General features: G+C 33.1%; 1 protein-coding gene across 3 annotated transcripts in view; it reads right to left on the minus strand.

Moving 5' to 3' along the window:
- Window positions 1-20,389, minus strand: part of HDAC4 (histone deacetylase 4) — a 425,916-nt gene that overhangs the window by 389,945 nt on the left and 15,582 nt on the right. For all 3 annotated transcript variants that reach the window (XR_012758717.1, XM_075381378.1, XM_075381376.1), the window contains exon 2: window positions 19,196-19,315. Coding sequence is in view for 2 of the 3 variants with exons in the window: in XM_075381378.1 (XP_075237493.1) it covers window positions 19,196-19,232 (37 nt within the window). In the remaining variant the exon portion in view is untranslated. The remainder of the gene's footprint in view (window positions 1-19,195; window positions 19,316-20,389) is intronic.

A 20,389-nucleotide genomic window follows, 5' to 3' on the forward strand; every position in this document is an offset into this window, starting at 1 on the left:
GATGAAGAAAGAAGCATTTGGAAAAATATAGTTAAAAGAAGAGACTTATAGGACATATAGTAAGGCATCCTGGAATAGTCGCTTTAATATTGGAAGGACAGGTAGAAGGAAAAAATTGTGGTAGGCAAGCCACGTTTGGAATATGTAAAACAAATTGTTAGGCATGTAGGATGTAGGGGGTATACCGAAATGAAACGACTAGCACTAGATAGAAAATCTTGGAGAGCTGCATTAAACCAGTCAAATGACTGAAGACAAAAAAAAACAAGGAAATTACACAAAGCGTACAACAAGGATTATAAGCGCTTTAAAGCTATTAACCTTTGACTTATAGTGATCGAATCTCAAATAAAATTAAAGAAAAATCCATCAATTTTGAGCACCCCCGTACTTTATCCGGCACATTTGTAGTAGAAGCGACAGCTGTTTTCATCCTTCGCCTCAACTCAGGTAAATCAGTAGTAAACGGGTGAAAGATCAAATTATAAATCCCCATAGGGTCAGATCAGGTGACCTTATAGGCCACCGCAAACAACCTCTGTCATTGGTCCATGCGGTCCAGGAATCGGAAAAAAGTCTTCATCTGATCCCGTATCCGAGGGCCACACTTTAATTTTTTACAAAACAAAGAAAGAAAAACTTTTTTTATTACAAATCGTTTTATTGTTTCTCAAAATATTAATCTTTAAGATTTATATACTTCTGCATGCGTTCTAACCGATTCTGGAAACATTTTTTCCACTCAGAAGTTGGTACCTGTCCTTCCAAACATGATTTTGGAAGGATTCAAAAGATTCTTGAAGTGATGAAAATCGCCGGTCAATCGGGAACAAAAAGAATTCGTAGGCCAGTCGTTTCCAGAGTCGCGGCGCCCTTTTTCAATTAAAATTTTTCCACGGAGCCCTAAAGTAAAAGTATGACTACTTGTAATTAAGAGATAAAAATAAATAAAATTCGTGTATCTTCATTATTTTTTTTTACGTTATTAACGTTAAATTATTAATTATATATGTGTTGGTTCAATCAATTATGAAGTTTTTTGGAATATTTCGCTGCGCTCCTGTGAAGAGACCGTAGCGCACAGTTTGGAAATCACAGCGTTAAGCGACAAATCAGGTGAATATGGGACATTAATTCGATGTTTTTCACCGTCAAATCGTTTGAGGGGCTGTATGAGAGCAGTCGTTCCCATGATGAAGAATGATGCCACGTTTACGGTTGTATTTCCTAATTTCATTGACGATTTCCGGCAAGACATTGTTGTGTACCGTTCAACACTAACTGTTCTTCGATCCTCTAAAGTAATCATCGATACATGTCCAGTATACCCGAAGAAACAAGCGATCATTTTCTTGGAAGTGCTCACTTATGATGGATTCGATTCATCTTGGAAAATCCAAACTGTTCATTGTTTAATTTTGGGCTCGTACGAATATACAGGGTGTCCCATATAAAACGCAACCCAACGTTATATTGGTAGGTATTGAAATAATAAAAAGGCATGTGTAAATGTAAATGTAATTTTTATAATAACCATCCATTACCTTACATTTAGAGTAAATGTTGGAAGTGGCCGCCATCTTCTTGAATACAATCTTCAATTCTTTTTACAGCGTTTCTTGCAACTTTTTTCAAAGTTTGTGGCAGGATATTTAATACAGCTTGTTCAGTATTGACTTTCAATCGTTCAAGTGTTCATGGTTTGTTGATGTAGGCTTTTTCTTCGAGGTAATCCCCATAGAAAAAATCCGCCGCAGTCAAATCTGGAGATCTTGGTGGCCACAAGCCTCGACCGATAACACGATTACCGAAGAATTCCTCGACGAAATCAGAAGTTGAACCTGCGTAGTGCGATGTCGCACAGTCATATTGTAGCCGGCAGTGTCTGTCTTCTTCTTCCCAGAGTGCGATGAACCGAAATAAAATATCCTGATGTCGTTCTGCATTAATGGTGTACTCGAAAAAAATAGGACCGATTATTTTCTTCCGCGATATCGCGCACCACACGTCCGACTTCTGCGGGTATAATTGTTTTTCGTGATAAACATGGGGATTTTTAGCGCTCCAAATTCTACTATTTTGGCTGTTTACGTAGCCATCCGAATGAAACCGTGCTTCATCTGTGAAAAATAACGAATCCGTAATGTTAATTCCCTCGCGGAGAAATCGACGGAACCGTTGACAATATTGTAGCCGTTTTTCTTTGTCGGGCTCAATAAGTCGATGAAACGTTTGAATGCAATAAGGTCGTAATTGTAATCGTTTGGTCGCCCGATGAACAGGCGATTTAGACAGATTAATTTCAGCAGACAAACGTCTGATCGATTTATTTGGCGAGACGAGTAATCGGTCTTTGATTTCAGCGACTGTATCTGTATTCAACATCGACGCAGATCTTTTGTGTTCCTTGTTATTAACAGAACCGGTCTCTCTAAATTTTGCGACTTACCTTAATACTGATGTTTTGTTAGGAGCCGGTTTATCCGGGTACTTATGACAAAACAAATCTTGCATTGCAACCGCTGATTTCGTACTGAAGTACGACTCGACGATGAAAACACGTTCATCTAGCGAAAAAACCATCTTGTCTCTAGCAATACACTGAACGTTATGATTGCATTGTTGTTACTATCGGTAGTGTTCTACCGCGTCGCCGCGATGTTCAGATGTTGGACGAGTCCATTTCAGTAACGAGTGGGGGAGTAAGCTTGACTTTTGAAATTTCATGGATGTGTGATTGATGGGTTGCGTTTTATATGGGACACCTGTATAATCCAAGTTTCATCACATGTTACCATGTTATACAAAGATTTTGCATTTCCTCGGTCGAACGTTTGAACACTTGCTTACACCGATTGACACGAGCCTGTTTTTGAGATTCGGTTAAATTATGCGGAATCCACGGGAACAGATCTTTTTCACAGCTAAATGTTCATGTAAAATGGGATGTACTGTTGTCTTCGATGTGCATAATGATTGTCTCTATCTCACGGTAAGTCACACGCCGATCCTCTTCAAACAAATTCTGCAAAACGATTGCAAATAGTCTTCTCTGATGGTGATAAATTACCGAAAATTGAACGAAGCTATTCAAGGCATTATTGTTCAGTTATGCCCTTACTATAATTGTAATTTACCTGAAATATCCATTTTTTCACAAAACGATTTTTCCTTTTAAACGCTCATTGTAAACAAACTACTCGTCTGATCTCTGAGCTACCAATGTTGTAACAATGAAAAAGTCAAATAATTTTACAATATTAATGTCATATCTTAATAGCATCATCTAGTGGTCATTTGAAAACTTAAAAAAACGACCTCCGTATCGAAGATGAGACGCACCATCTGTTACCAAATAAAATTCTCTCATATATCTTGCAATTGAGGAAACAGTCGTGCAAGCAACATTTCCAATTACAAAACTCGCTTATTTCAGCGAAAAAGAAAAAACCCGTAAACACATACTCAAAAAATATTTAATTTTAGTGTGTGGTTTGATCGATCTCTACTTCGAGGGTATCGTAACTGATGAGGCGTATCTTGATATGACTCAGACAAGGATTTTGCCTGCCGTAAAAAACCTGTACGATGATGAACGTTTTTACGTGCAACAAGACGGAGTACCGCTTCACTACCATCTAGTTGTCAGATTGTATCTCGATAAAATTCTACCTAGACGGAGTTTGGATCGAAGAGGTGCTGTTGAGTACCCAGCTCGGTATCCTGATTTGACGCCTCTGGATTTTTACCATTGAGAGACAGTCAATAATGACGTGTATCGACAAAAACCAACAGCAATCGACGAGCTACGTGAAAAAATCGTAGAATTATGAGATGCCAGTACGTAAGATACACTAATAGACGCAGTTCGGTGTGCAGATCGGCGCCATGGACGTTGTATAGAAGCTTCTGTTGGTCACCTCGAACACATATCAAAACCCTTTCTCACAGCCAAATCAAATTTATCACGAGATAGGGACTAGCAAACAGCGAGTACATTTTTTGGACCCTCTCTAAATATATATATATATATATATATATATACTTAAACATTTATAAAGAATAAAAAAGTAATAAATTATAGTGGAATGTAGCACAACAAATCTATTATAAAACAATAAAATAACCCACACCTTAAAAAAGGGCTCCCTCCCCTCATTACTGAAACATAAATATATTTAAAAACAAAAAAAAAAACTTGTACCACCTTCACTAACATATTTTATTACAAAAAGTAAAAAACACCTCGCCTATTATTCAAACATCTCACCCCACTACTGATAGCATTATCCCCACTACTTCTAAGCGGCTCATAGCCTTTAACCCCGAATAACCAATAGCATTCTTTCAATATATATATTCAGCGCGCATTATACAAAGTGTAATGTTCTATTTTGGTTTGTCAATGTTCTAAAAATAATAACGTCGCCCCCCGTTCCACCACAACTGACTAACAACTCCTCCCCACCCGACTAACCCTCTTTTAACACCCCTACTCCCAATGAGAAACCTTCTTTATTATATATATATATATATATATATATATATATGTATCACACAAATCGATAGAAAGCCACCTGTAATGTACAGTTAACAACCCACGTATGATGACTAACTTAACTGGCAATGTATTGTGCGCAAATTAAAACAACACGATACAAAATAATATAGTATAATCTGTTATAAATAAAATAGACCACCACCAACGTAATATTTACCATGTTTTCTTCTTTTATTTTTCTATAACACATCATTCGTAAGGCTATGAAATTATATTTGTCACGAAGAAAGGATTAACTATTAAATCTCAAATATTGCTGTTTTAGTAATAAGATTATTGATTAAAATTATTTGTTTATTGATTATTGGTCATTAAAATTCATGAAAAAATTGGAAAAAAATTATGGGTTTTAAAGGGGAACTGTCAGTAATTTATGAGATAATTATTGTAAAATCCTAATAATTTGAATCAAATTTTCTTCTTTTTTTGTCTTTAATCATTTGACTGGTTGCAGCTCTCCAAAATTCCCTATCTAATGCTAGTCGTTTAATTTCGGTATACCCTCTACATCTTACATCCCTAAAAATTTGTTTTACATATTCCAAACGTTGCCTGCCTACACAATTTTTCACTTCTACCTGTCCCTCTAATATTAAAGCGACTATTCCAGGATGCCTTAATGCCTATAAGTCTTCATCCCTTGAATTCTTTTTTTTTTTTTTTTTATTAAAATAAATCCTGAGTAACACACGCGCGCGCGCGCCCACACACAAACCCTACAAGTAGGAAGAAAGTAAATAAATAATTGATTCTGATCAATACGTCGTAAGAAAGTACATAAACTGAACAAAAAATGAGTAGATTATTACTTCATGGTAACAAAAAGAAACTGTCACAATATTTTCTGGATGGATCAAGGGAAACCATGGTCTTTGATCAACCACTTTACTTTGATCATTACAAAATATATGAATAATTAATTACATATTAAAACTCTGATGTGGACACCATATGACTTCCTTGTACGCCTATTAAATTATTACATATATACACATATTTTTTTAATGAATAGTACATAACATTTTATTTCATTAATAACTTCTGATATTTTGCATATTTTTTTTTTTTTTTATTGTTATTATTGAATAATTATTTATTGTAAAAGTTTTTTACGATCAGAGGTTAATAATTATTAATAAATCAATACATTTAAAATAAAAATAAAAAGTTAAAAAAGGAGATGAAGTCTGATTCGAACCAATATGAATTCCCCTTGTAAAATCCAAATATTTCATTAATTAAACTTTTATTTGGCTATAACTGTGGAACCTACGAAAATAAGTACCACTTATCGTTGAAAAGTTCTCAATGAGGGCTAATTACTGCACTTAAGAAAAAGTCCAAAATCCATTTTTTGTTTTGGATTTTAGGCTTTTTTGGACACTTTTTGTCCAATGGATAGCAATCAAAAGGAAAGGAAACAACAAAATGTTACAACAGTCCTAAATCCAAAATTTCACGATGTTACAGCTAATAGCTTTTCAGTAATGCAAGATACATACGTATATACAGACCTCACCCCGAAACTAGTCAAAATGGATTCAGGGATGGTCAAAATGGATAGTTCCGTTGAAATCTGAAAACCGAAACGTCAGGAAAAGATCAGAAGCTTTTGAAATGCGGTCTATAGGAGAATGTTAAAAATCAGACGAGTGGATAAAGTGACAAATGAAGAGGTGTTACGGCAAATAGATAAAGAAAGAAACGTTTGGAAAAATATAGCTAAAAGAAAGGACAGACTTATGGGCCACATTAAGGCATCCTGAAATAGTCGCTTTAATATTGGAGGGACAGTTAGAAGGAAAAAATTGCGCAGGCAGGCAACGTTGGGAATATTTAAAACAAATTGTTAGGGATGTAGGATGTAGGAGATATACCGAAATGAAACGACTAGCACTAGATGGAAGATCTTTGAGAGCTGCATCAAACCAGTCAAATAAATGAAGGAAAAAATCCCTTTCGGCAAGCCGGAAGCGGAGATAGATTTCACCGGTTCTAAGTAGGGGATAAAAAAGATTTCCACCTTAAAGTTAAGAAAAACTTAAAATTTACTTAATACGACTATGGTTGCATGTGAAAAAAGTTTCATATGTTTAGCATACGACAAACCCCATATTCTTACAATTCCAGCAACATTTTCCTCATCCTTTGCCGTAAGGGTTGGTCATATCAAAAACTGTTTCGGACAAAAGTTTTAGGTAATGTTTAGAGGACTAACGCCCATTTTAAACCGATTCGATAATAAGGGGGAAGTATGATTTTTTTATGTCTTTGAAACCCCATTTTTTCCATCCCCTGGGCCAATGATTGGCAATATCAAAAAAGTTTTAGGCCCTTATGCAAAGAATAATAGGAACGAATTCGATATTTACTTAATAAGAAAATTTTAGCGGTATTTTGGTTTTTTAAAAAAGCCACCCCATTTCCACCACCATGGACCGATTTTGGCCGTTAACAAACTCGACCGAGATTTTGGGTCGAGCTATTTTTAGGGAACAATTTGAAAGTGATTGGCGAAAAATTACGACAGTTATAGTGTTCACAAGAAAGTGAAATATATATATAAACTTTTGAGCTTACGATCGTTTTGGGGTCTGGGGGGATGTGAAACGCAAAGATATGTCGAAATTATTCAGAAATCAAAACGAAGCTACCCATTACAATAGGTAGCTTTTTCTTATAAAATCTAACTAAAAATCATATTTATAATTAGGAAATGTATTTTAATCGCACAGACGGTAGTACGGTTGTCTATAATACTTATAGTCCTGTGTTCAATCGTTAGTTATTCTGGAACATAAGTATCAACACTAAGATATTCGGTAATGACCTTAGTATTTGACACCATTTAGAAATAAAAATAAAATTAATTCCCAACAGGTGCAGTCTTTCATTCATAACTACTACACTATTTCATTAATAACTGAAACGGTTTCCAATGAGTAATTAATTCATTTTAAATTACCAGTTCACATGCAATTTTATTTTAATAATTTGTATTATTCTTATATAAGTGTATATATAAAAATGATTGTTTGTTTGTCCCGCATGCGTTCTTATACCATTCATCCGATTGCGATGAAACTTTGGTGAGTTGTAGTACGCACGCCCGCGAAGCTTTCTGAATTAGATTGGACACGCTAGCTGGCGCTGGAGTCGAGATATTTCAAAAAATTGTATTTACGGTCCGATTTGGCTGATATTCAGAATATGTGTTACTTACATAGAAAAAAAATCGTTCTGAAAGAATGGACCCGCTACATGGCGCTGGGGTTGAGATGTTTGGAAACATTGCATTCACGGTCCGATTTGGCTCATATTCAGAATATATACAAAGTGGTACATATTGATGGGTCACATATAAAATGCATTTGTGGAGCGTATTGAACACAATATTTATTACAAACTACGTGGAACACATTGCCAAAGGGCGGGGGTTTTGCACTGTGTTCAGTGTTTGAAGATTATATCCCTAAAATGACCACTACCGTGACGAAAACATTCTTTAACCATAACAATCACCCACCGGGTTGGTCTAGTAATGAACGCGTCGTCCCAAATCACCTGATTTGGAAGTCGAGAGTTCCAGCGCGTTCAAGTCCTAGTACTTTTATACGGATTTGAATACTAGATCGTGGATACCGGGTTCAAGTCCTAGTAAAGGCAGTTACTTTTATACGGGTTTCAATACTAGATCGTGGATACCGGTGTTCTTTGATGGTTGGGTTTCAATTAACCACACATCTCCGGAATGGTCGAACTGAGACTGTACAAGACTATACTTTATATTACTCATACATATCATCCTCTGAAGTAATACTTCAACGGTAATTTCCGGAGGCTAAACAGGAAAAGAAAGAAGCCCTAACAGTCATGTTCACCATAGTTTGGCGCAGGGTTTCGGCAGGGATGGCAGCTATCTCCTCCTCGGATGCTGTTCTTCAGTTCATTGACAGTAATGGGTTTGTGGTGAACACCTTCTCCTTTAGATAATCCCACAGGAAATGGTCTGGTAGAGTTAGATCGGGAGACCTGGATGTCCAATGGATATCACCGGTAATGAGGGGTCCCGGGAAATGTCGTCCAAGAGCTGTCATTGATAGTACTGCAGTACGACTGGTGGCACCATCCTGCTGCATTCACATGTCCCTTAGGCCAAGCCGTCTCATTTCAGGAATGAAAAATGTTCGTTCTCAAAAAAAATAGGGACCTACCACACAGGCATGAATTACTGCACACCTTACAGTTAACATTGGCGCTGTGCAATGTCGTTTCGCGGATTTTGTCTAGAACCGAATCGATAATTTTGTTTATCGAAATATCCACTGAGGTGTAGATGATCTTCGTCGATATAAAAACGTGTTGCACCTTTGCTGATAAGCCAATCACAGATCGTGGTTCGTTGAACCTTATCCTGGTCAATTTATGCACCATCTTTACCTTGTATGGATACATTTATAAGTCCTTTTTAAGGATTCGCCGCACACTAGTAAGTGGAATATGCACTTGATAACACAATTACCGAGTTGATTTTTTTAGACTTTGGTCCACGGCATTGAACGCACGTTCAATGTTTATTGCACTACGCGATGATCGAGGTCTCAGGAAAGTTTACCTTTCGGGACGATGCTACTCGTTTCTTAACGGGATGGACCTTCCAGTACTGGAAGTAACGCCTCCACGACGTACGAAATTTTAACGTCGGAAAGAAATATGTACGAATAACTTCCATCCTTACATTTCCTATTAAGCTATTTGAAAAATATGTATGACTGTTACTGTTCGTGGTATTCAAAATATAAATCTCATCAATATGACCCACTCTGTATTAGCTACGCGAAAAGAAAATTTTTTTCAAAAACTATACCCGCTAGATGGCGCCGGTGTCAAGACATTTACGAAACAAACAAACAAATATACAAACAGACTTTTTCTTCTTTTATATATATATAAAACAATGTCTGTATGTGTGTCCGCTATATACTGAAAACTACTGGGCCGATTTGCGCGCAGAAAAAAAGGGGAAAAAATAGAAAACTGGGAAAAAGGGAAAAATGGAGTAAAAGAAAAATTGGATAAGGGAAAACTGAAAGGTTAAATTTTGTGAAGTTACGTAATTGTTCAGTTTTTTAATGTTTTATCAAACTTTCACTTGTGTTCATTTAATATATATATATACACACTTAATCTAGCAACAGAGAAGCACTGCCGGTCTGCTAGTACATTTATAATAATTATGTTTTTAATAAATATTTTCCATTCATAATATTATAAGAAAAAATCTGATGTGGATATCACATGACTTCCTTGTACGCCTATTAAACTATTTATACATATTTTTTGCTGCACTTCATTTGAAAGTAAGATACGATCCTCCAATAGTTCAATAGAGAATTTTTTTCTTTTTTTTAATAAAATTGGAAACTCTTACTTTTAATCCCTGATATAATTTTACTCAGAATTAAGTTCTCTACAAGTTTTGTTTAAAACTTTTATTTGTTTATTATTCATTGTTCAACATTTTAAAAAAAATTAGGGTTCAAATACAAGATAGAAGAACAATTGCAAACATTTACAGGAACCAAACAGCAACAGTAATAATCGAAGAACATAAGAAAGAAACCGTAATAAGTAAGGAAGTCCGAAAAGGATGTTTTCCTATCCCCGTTACTTTTTAATCTTTATTTGGAACTAGCAGTTAATGATGTTAAAGAACAATTTAGATTCGGAGTAACAGTACAAGGTGAAAAGATAAAAATGCTACGATTTGCTGACGATATAATAATTCTAGCCGAGAGTAAAAAAAGGATTTAGAAGAAAGAATGAACGGCATGGAAGAAGTCCTACGCAAGAACTATCGCGTGAAAATAAACAAGAACAAAACAAAAGTAATGAAATGTAGTAGAAATAACAAAGATGGACCACTGAATGTGAAAATAGGAGGAGAAAAGATTATGGATGTAGAAGAATTTTGTTATTTGGGAAGTAAAATTACTAAAGATGGACGAAGCAGGAGCGATATAAAATGCCGAATAGCACAGGCGAAACGAGTCTTCAGTCAGAAATATAATTTGTTTACATCAAAAATTAATTTAAATGTCAGGAAAAGATTTTTGAAATTATATGTTTGGAGCGTAGCTTTACACGGAAGTGAAACATGGATGATCGGAGTACTGAAAAGAAAAGATTATAAGCTTTTTAAATGCGATAGTATACGAGAATTTTATAAATCAGACGGGTGGATAAAGCGACAAATGAAGAAGTGTTGCGGAAAATCGATGAAAAAAGAAGCATTTGGAAAAATATAGTTAAAAGAAGAGACAAGGCAACATATTAAGGCATCTGGAATAATCGCTTTAATATTGGAGGGACATGTAGATGTGTAAAATTGTGTAGACAGGCAACGTTTGGAATATGTAAAACAAATCCTTGGGGATGTAGGATGTATACCGAAATGAAACGACTAGCAAGGGAATCTTGGAGAGCTACATCAAACCATTCAAATGACTGAAGACAAAAAAAAAACCATTTAATAAAGTTATTTTTTAAGCCAGAAATAAAATAATGTCTTTTCAAACCTCAATCTTTAATTTTTTATCCCAGATTTCTCGAAAGTACAATTTTTGGACCTACTTATTTGTTTTCAATTTTTCAGATCAGATTTAATATTTAAAAAAAACCCATAAGATTTACCCATTAATTTGGGTTCCAAAAATTACAATCTGGCTTAATTTTACTGTAGGCGCAGAAACCAGGGCGTTATCTTTCATTAACCGACCACTTGCTAATAAAGAATTTCCGAACCTAGTTTATATGAACGTTTTTCTTTATTTTCAGCAGTAGAACTCATTTTAAAGGTTTGTTACATTCTTTGCGTATCACACTGTATAATAGGATATTTTTAGTTGAAAAAAAAAAACAAAAAAACACCGATTACTAGTGCATTATAGAAATTTTATTAAATTAATTTAAAAAATATAATAGTTTGTTTTTAGAATTAACTGTGAACATACTTCAATGAAGATCAGAACACAGATATTTTTTTAAATTTGTAATTCAAAGGTTCTAGAACATAAAAAATATACTTTTTAAATTGAAAATATAAAAAAAAAACAGTAACACAACAATTTTTTGGAGTAAGAACAAAAAATTATTTAAAAAAATAAAAATAAACAGATATATAAAAACTGACTATGACGATATCGGTGGGAATTTCAGATGAAACTGCAAGGCTTAAGAGAGAACGGATACGTTAATATATTTATTTTTATCTTTTTTTAAAGAGGAAGCAAGATAAAAGTGAGTTAAATAAAACGTTACGCGTTATAAGATAGAAGATTCACCGTAACAGACTAAGGGGAATTTCCAAGAGCAGGTCAGTACGATGCCAATATCATACGAATGACGTAAAGCTTAAAAACAAAACACTGTTAAGTCAATGATATCATAAGAAATGATTATTTTATAGGCGATTACATCAATGATGTAACATGATAACATAACTGTTGATGCATTTTTTGGATCAAAGTTACAAAGTTATTACGGGGGAAAAAAAAGCAATTTTACCTATAGCTGAAAATAATTTTTTTTTGTCTTCAGTCATTTGACTGGTTTGATGCAGCTCTCCAAAATTCCCTATCTAGTGCTAGTCGTTTCATTTCAGTATACCCTGTACATCCTACATCCCTAACAATTTGTTTTACATATTCCAAACGTGGCCTGCCTACACATTTTTTCCCTTCTACTTGTCCTTCCAATATTAAAGCGACTATTCCAGGATGCCTTAGTATGTGGCCTATAAGTCTGTCTCTTCTTTTAACTATATTTTTCCAAATGCTTCTTTCTTCATTTGTCACTTTATCCACCCATCTGATTTTTAACATTCTCCTATAGCACCGCATTTCAAAAGCTTCTAATCTTTTCTTCTCAGATACTCCGATCGTCCAAGTTTCACTTCCATACAAAGCGACACTCCAAACATATATTTTCAAAAATCTTTTCCTGATATTTAAATTAATTTTTGATGTAAACAAATTATATTTCTGACTGAAGGCTCATTTAGCTTGTGCTATTCGGCATTTTATATCGCTCCTGCTTCGTCCATCTTTAGTAATTTTACTTCCCAAATAACAAAATTCTTCTACCTCCATAATCTTTTCTCCTCCTATTTTCACATTCAGCGGTCCATCTTTGTTATTTCTACTACATTTCATTACTTTTGTTTTGTTCTTGTTTATTTTCACGCGATAGTTCTTGCGTAGGACTTCATCTATGCCGTTCATTGTTTCTTCTAAATCCTTTTTACTCTCGGCTAGAATTACTATATCATCAGCAAATCGTAGCATCTTTATCTTTTCACCTTGTACTGTTACTCCGAATCTAAATTGTTCTTTAACATCATTAACTGCTAGTTCCATGTAAAGATTAAAAAGTAACGGAGATAGAGAACCTCCTTGTCGGACTCCCTTTCTTATAACGGCTTCTTTCTTATGTTCTTCAATTGTTACTGTTGCTGTTTGGTTCCTGTACATGTTAGCAATTGTTCTTCTATCTCTGTATTTGAGCCCTAATTTTTTTTTTTTTTTTTTAAATAGTTATTAGAATTTATAATAGTTATAACAATTTATATAAGCATAGGCCCGACGAAAACGCTTCGTCAGCGAGTTACGGCTAGCGAAAAATTCAATCAGGATTTCCATTCACCCGGAAAAATGAATGCTTCTTAAAATTCTGGGAAGGTAAATTACGGAGCGAATTCAGATGTTTCTTACGGTTTTTGACCTGAAAATATTAAAAAAAAAAAAACGGGTCCCAGAACTGTACCTCCATTAATTTTGAAAATATCTAACGTAAAACACAAAAATTGGTGGTAAAAAATAACACTTTTTGGGTTTAACGTAAGAAAACTTTCTTAAATGATTAAGTTGTATGTTTTTTTTCCATTAGATATGTAGAAAATTTAATTCTGAAAAGATCCATGTAAATTACTTGACAAAAAATTTAACTTTATCAAAAAAATCTGATGTGGATACCACATGACTTCCTTCTACGCCAATTAAATTACACATACACATTTTTTGCTGCATTTCATTTAATTACATTTGAAAGTTTAATACCCATCCTCCAAAACTTTAATAAAGTGGAAAGTTACACAACTGCTGAAATATTAGTTTTTATTAACATAGAATAAAAGTCCCTTTATTACTTGTGTTACTAAATCAGTATTATTCGTATCTTCAAGAATTACTGGTTATCAAAAGTTTCAAATTTCTGGTGAGTCGTATGAAAAACGTTAATAATAATCATAATTAAACTATTCCGTTTAGTGAAATCCTGTCTACTGGTTACAAATGTTGATTTCGAAGTTACGGTGTAAAATAGTCAGTTTTTTATTATTGGATTATTTGGTGAATAATCAATAATGAAAAAAGAAACTATCATACAGGAAAAAGAAAAAAAAAACATGAAGAAACGACAAGAATATGAATATAAGGAGAAAGAAAATGTTTAAAACCAAACAAAGAATAAAAATATTAAGAGGATGATGAATATAAAAGAGAGAAAATTTGAAAACTAGAGTTCGCAAATTAAGATCAGAACAATTATATGAAACCAAAGAGCGATTAAATGATCGGCAGCAAAACACAGATAAACGAAATGATGATCGACTACACCTTAGGGAGAATATTGTTTGACAATAACAGAGGAGTATGAACTAAAAGATAAGAATTTTTTGCAAATTTATGAAAGATCGTACATTTATGCCTACATGTACATGTTGTTGAGGGTCTATTTTTACAGTCACTCTGTAGTTAACTTTAATGTAAATAAAATTAAACAGAAATTCCAGAATAATTAAATAAAATTAAACAGAAATTAAACTAGAAAATCCAAAAATAATATGGTTGGTTAAAAACAAAGAACACGATTGGTTGGAATTTTGTGTCCGATAATGATAAGAATTACTCTCACCTTATGATTGGTTAAAAAACAAAGAATACGATTGGTTGGAATTTTGTGTCCGATAATGATAAGAATTACTCTCACCTTATGATTGGTTAAAAAAAAAGAATACGATTGGTTGGAATTTTGTGTCCGATAATGATAAGAATTACTCTCACCTTATGATTGGTTAAAAAACAAAGAATACGATTGGTTGGAATTTTGTGTCCGATAATGATAAGAATTACTCTCACCTTATGATTGGTTAAAAAAAAAGAATACGATTGGTTGGAATTTTGTGTCCGATAATGATAAGAATTACTCTCACCTTATGATTGGTTAAAAAACAAAGAATACGATTGGTTGGAATTTTGTGTCCGATAATGATAAGAATTACTCTCACCTTATGATTGGTTAAAAAAAAAGAATACGATTGGTTGGAATTTTGTGTCCGATAATGATAAGAATTACTCTCACCTTATGATTGGTTAAAAAACAAAGAATACGATTGGTTGGAATTTTGTGTCCGATAATGATAAGAATTACTCTCACCTTATGATTGGTTAAAAAAAAAGAATACGATTGGTTGGAATTTTGTGCCCGATAATGATAAGAATTACTCTCTAAATTTTTTTTCTTAATTTTGATTTTAATCTGTTTTACTTCGAGGCCATGCAAATATATTATAACATGTAACTGTTATGGCATACATGTACTAATGACAAAGTGATCCGCCCTTGAGAAAACTTGGGCGAAAGAGCGGTTTTTAGTGGGTAGAATCTCCACTTCTTGACCTGGCGAAAAGTATTCGCGTCTTCTTAAAAAAAAGGTGCTTTTTTATATAAAACTGAATTTGGACAAAACTTCTTGTCCAAATCAATTAAAAAATAAACATTACGTTGAATAAAACAGTTTTTAGGCGACAAAAAAGGTAAAATTTTTTTTTTTAATTTTCGAAAAACATTTTGACAAAAAATACAATAAGCATTATTGCTTATAATTAATATAAATTAACCAAACTTAAACAACGCTTGTTAACTTCAACTAATTAACAGTAATGTTTTGATTATTTAAATAATAAATAATTGCAATAATTACTGAATTTTTTAAACATTTTTATTAACCTTCAGGACCACCGTTAGATATTATTTTAAAAAATGAGATGAATGACATTGTAACGTGTGAAAATGCCATGTCTGACCGGGATTCGACCCGGGACCTCCGGATGAAAGGCTGAGAAGCTACAACTTGCACCACGAAGAATCTGGCAATGAATTTACTATTTAAATACTCAAAACATTACTTTAGTCAAAAAAAAATCTTTTTTATCTTTTTTCTTCATCTAAAAATTGTTTTTGTCAACATAATAATTATTTTTCGGTGATTTTGAATTGATTTGGGCAAGAATTTTTGGGTGGAATAAAACAAAAAAGTAAACAAATTGTTTTATTTTCATTTTATCTTTTTTACAATAAATAATTACATGTAATTCACAACATATATAATAACTGCACTTTCTACACCTTAATTTAAAAATTGACAGCTGTAAACTTTGTAATAAGATAACATAAAGTAATAGTATCAGTTAAACATAAACAATACTTAGTGATACTAGACAGTACTAGTATCAATACTTAGACAGAATGGTACTAAATAGAAAATTAATACCATATTTACTGCTAATACTAACCGCTATAACAATGTTCATCGAAATACACAATTCCCTTTAATATTTAAAAATAATACTTTATTCTTCTCTTTCATGCAAACAGACATAGATACGCAACATCATATTTACGTGAAGAATATGTACACAAACAAAAATAATTATAGTAAATATAGACATATATTTTATATACCGGTAACACAACAAAATCCAATTTAAAAAACAAAATTAAACAAACAAATTAGAAAGAAATTATAATAAAAAGTAACATGACATGTTGTAAACGTATATTTACTTAACGACTACTCATATTTAACAACTTGGAACAGAGTACATAAAAATTAATTCGTAAAATTACACTTTTCATTTATAATTTACAAATTACTCTTTAATCAACGTTAACACCTTCGATAAATTCAAGGTCATCCACCTTAACTTAAACAACCTGAACTCAGGCGGAAAGTAATATGCATTGAAATATAGACATCGATATTGAAACTAAATAGTTGAAATATTGCTACGCCATCTTGTAAGTAACATAACAAAAATTTCCGATTGATGTGGGTGAACGGTTCATAAATGAAATCCTGGCCGGCACACATCCTTAAAATAAGCTGCCAGCTTATCCATTTAAAAATTATCCACCTTCATTTGGCAAAGACAGGGCGTCGAGTAACAAACTGAAAACTATCTTCTTGCTTTTCTGTTTTACATAATGAACACCACACATTTATAATTGGGACTCGACCCACAGCTTATTGGGATTCGACCCACATGTTGCTTTCATAATCTGATTAATTAAAGAATCTTTATTTACCTGTATAAGATAACTATTTCCCTCCAGGATTCAAATTCAGCGATTTATAAGTAGGATACGATGAATTCCCTCACTCAAAAGTCGGATCTTATCTGTAGTTACCTCTCATTTTTTTCAACAATCAACAGTTATTGAGAAACAACCGGAGAAATTTAACAAACTCACTTCTCCGGTTTGTTACATTATCTAATACTAAATTTTTAATTTATATAAAATGTTTGGATTCGTTATATAAGATGTTTAGATTCGGAGTAACAGTACAAGGTGAAAAGATAAAAATTCTACGATTTGCTAATGATATAGTAATTCTAGCTGAGAGTAAAAAGGATTTAGAAGAAACACTAAATGGCATGGATGAAGTCCTACGCAAGAACTACCGCATGAAAATAAACAAAATGAACGCATGAAAAACAAAACGAAAGTAATGAAATGTAGTAGAAATAACAAAGATGGACCACTGAATGTGAAAATAAAAGGAGAAAAGATTATGGAGGTAGAAGAATTTTGTTATTTGGGAAGTAGAATTACTAGAGATGGAAGAACAGGAGCAATATAAAAAGCCAAATAGCACAGGCGAAACAGAAATATAATTGGTTTACATCAAAAATTAATTTAAACATCAGGAAAAGATTTCTGAAATTACATGTTTGGAGCGTAGCTTTATATGGAAGTGAAACTTGAACGATCGGAGTACCTAAGAAGAAAAGATTAGAAGCTTTTTAAGCGTGGTACTATACGAGAATGTTAGAAATCAGACGGGTGGATAAAGCGACAAATGAAGAGGTGTTGCGGCAAATCGATGAAAAAAGAAGCATTTGGAAAAATATAATTAAAAGAAGAGACAGACTTATAGGCCACATATTAATGCATCCTGGAATAGTCGCTTTAATATTGGAGAGACATGTAGATGTGTAAAATTGTGTAGGCAGGCAACGTTTGGAATATGTAAAACAAATCGTTAGGGATGTAGGATGTAGGGGGTATACCAAAATGAAACGACTAGCACTAGATAGGAATCTTGGAGAGCTGCATCAAACCAGTCAAATGACTGAAGACAAAAAAAATAAATAAATAAAATGTTTACATCCTTTAAACCAGATGCTGTTGCGCTTTATTTGAAATGTAATAAATTTCATTAACCTATTCTCATTATGATGATTGAGTGGATCTAACTTGAGATATTGGGCAAGAATGCTCTCATCGATGCTGTTCAACATTTACATTGAAGATATGATAAGGAATATATTAGATAAAAGAGAAAAAGAAAAAATATAGAAGGACACAAAAAATAAGATATATAAGGTTTGCTCATGACATGGTAATTCTAGCCAATGACACACACACTTCAAAAATTGTTAACAGGCTTGATGGAAGCGAGACCCTTTTCAAAATCACTCGGAAAAACCGAATCGATAATAAAATTTTGAAAATAGAGTGGAGAATTGTCAGAACGTGTATCTATAAAAAACACCAAAAAGAAGGCCAATGGTGGATTGTGCCAAACGAGGTGGTGTATTGAGAAATAGAGCCTGTTACTGATACTATGCGGAAAAAAAGAATCTCTTTCTTTGGTCATCTCATAAGGACACCAGAAACAAGACTGTCAAGAAATATCATTGAAAAGCTCTGGTTCCAAAAACCAAAAGTGGGATGGATCAAGGAAATTAGAGAAGATATGAAAGAATTGGGAATTTCCCTGACCGACCTACAGAATAAAACTGGAAAAATTACAAAGCTAAAAGACAAAAACATTAGATTTAAACAAAAGACAAACAAACAACAAAATACAACGAAGAGGGTGTTTACAGATGAAGAAAAGAAAGCAAGATCTGAATGGATGAAGAAATACTGGGCAGCTCGGAAGAGTAAAATAACGCGCTTTTTTCAGAAAAGATGTAACTAAAATTGACTTAAGTGGTCCCATGTTGGCCGTAAAAGCATAATAATAATAATAATTAAAATGAAGTTTCAACATACATTAATGCAAGTGAAAATAATTTCTTTATAATAAAAAATAGCTGCAACTTCTCTATATTATCGTACCGCTTAAAACCCCAGACTTGCACGACATAACTAAAGTATGTTACAAATATTTTTGTACATATACTATTATTTATTGATTACAGATATGTAAAAAAAATAAAAAAATTATATGCTTATATGCAGAGAAACATAAACGTAAAACTAATAATTAATAACATTAACTTACCAGTGGGTGGAGATGCAGGATTATTCTGTGTTGACATAATGTGTTAGGGAAACAAATAAAAGGGGGTTTACTACCCCCTCCAGTGTCACATTACAACAGTCATTAGTTAACACAAATCACCTGTAACAAATATTTCTCATTAAAAAAAAAATAAAATTTTTCTTAAGTTTGATATGTAATTTTATATAAATATATTATATACAACTGATGAGGTGGGATCCCACAAAAGTGCTTTCATAAAAAATTATATGAAAAATAAGGTAAGAGTTGTCTTATTTCTGTACTTGGGTGGATTGAGTTCAGTTATACATTTCAATTATTGCTGTAGAAGTTATATGGGTCTTGAGAAAAGATTGATTTTAGAAAAAAAAATATATATATATACAACTTTCTGAAAATTTAAATATTTCATCAACATACTGACCACTGTACCAATTAAACTAAAAAAAAACACAACTTAACCACCAAACACAGTAAAAAAAAAAACAAATCCCGTTCAACATGGCGGAAGGCAGAGGTAGATTTCACTGATACTAAGTTGGGGATAAAAAAGATTTCCACCTTAAAGTTAAGAAAAACTTAAAATTTACCCAATATGACAATGGTTGCATCTGGAAAAAATTTCACATGTTTAGCATCCAACAAGCCCCATCTTCTTACAATTCTAGCAAAACTTTATCAAAAATTGTTTCTGACAAAAGTTTTAGGTAATGTTTGGATAACTAACAATCACTTTAAACCGATTCAATAATGTGTCTATTAAGGGAGGTATGATATTTTTTGATCTTCGAAACCCCGTTCCCCCCCACCAAGCCAGTGGTTGGTGATATCAAAAAACTTTACTTAGATAAGTTTTAGGCCCTTATCCAAAGAGTAGCAGGAACTTTAAACAGATTCAATATTTTACCTAACAAGAAACTTTTAACGATATTTTGTTTTCTCGAAAAAGCCCCTATTTCTAGCCCCATGGTCCGATTTTGCCCATTAACAAACAACCGAAATTTTGGATCGTTATATTTCATGTATCAATTTGAAAGTGATTGGCGCAAAATTACGGGAGTTACCGTTCCACAAGAAACTGAAATATATATATATAAACTTTTGAGCTGAAGGTGGTATAATTGGGGTCTGGGAGATGTGAAACGCAAAGATATGTTGTAATTTTCCAAAAATTGAATCATGGTACACATTACA

The sequence above is a fragment of the Lycorma delicatula genome, chromosome 13 (assembly GCF_047948215.1).
Source record: "Lycorma delicatula isolate Av1 chromosome 13, ASM4794821v1, whole genome shotgun sequence".
Taxonomy (NCBI): Eukaryota; Metazoa; Arthropoda; class Insecta; order Hemiptera; family Fulgoridae; genus Lycorma; species Lycorma delicatula.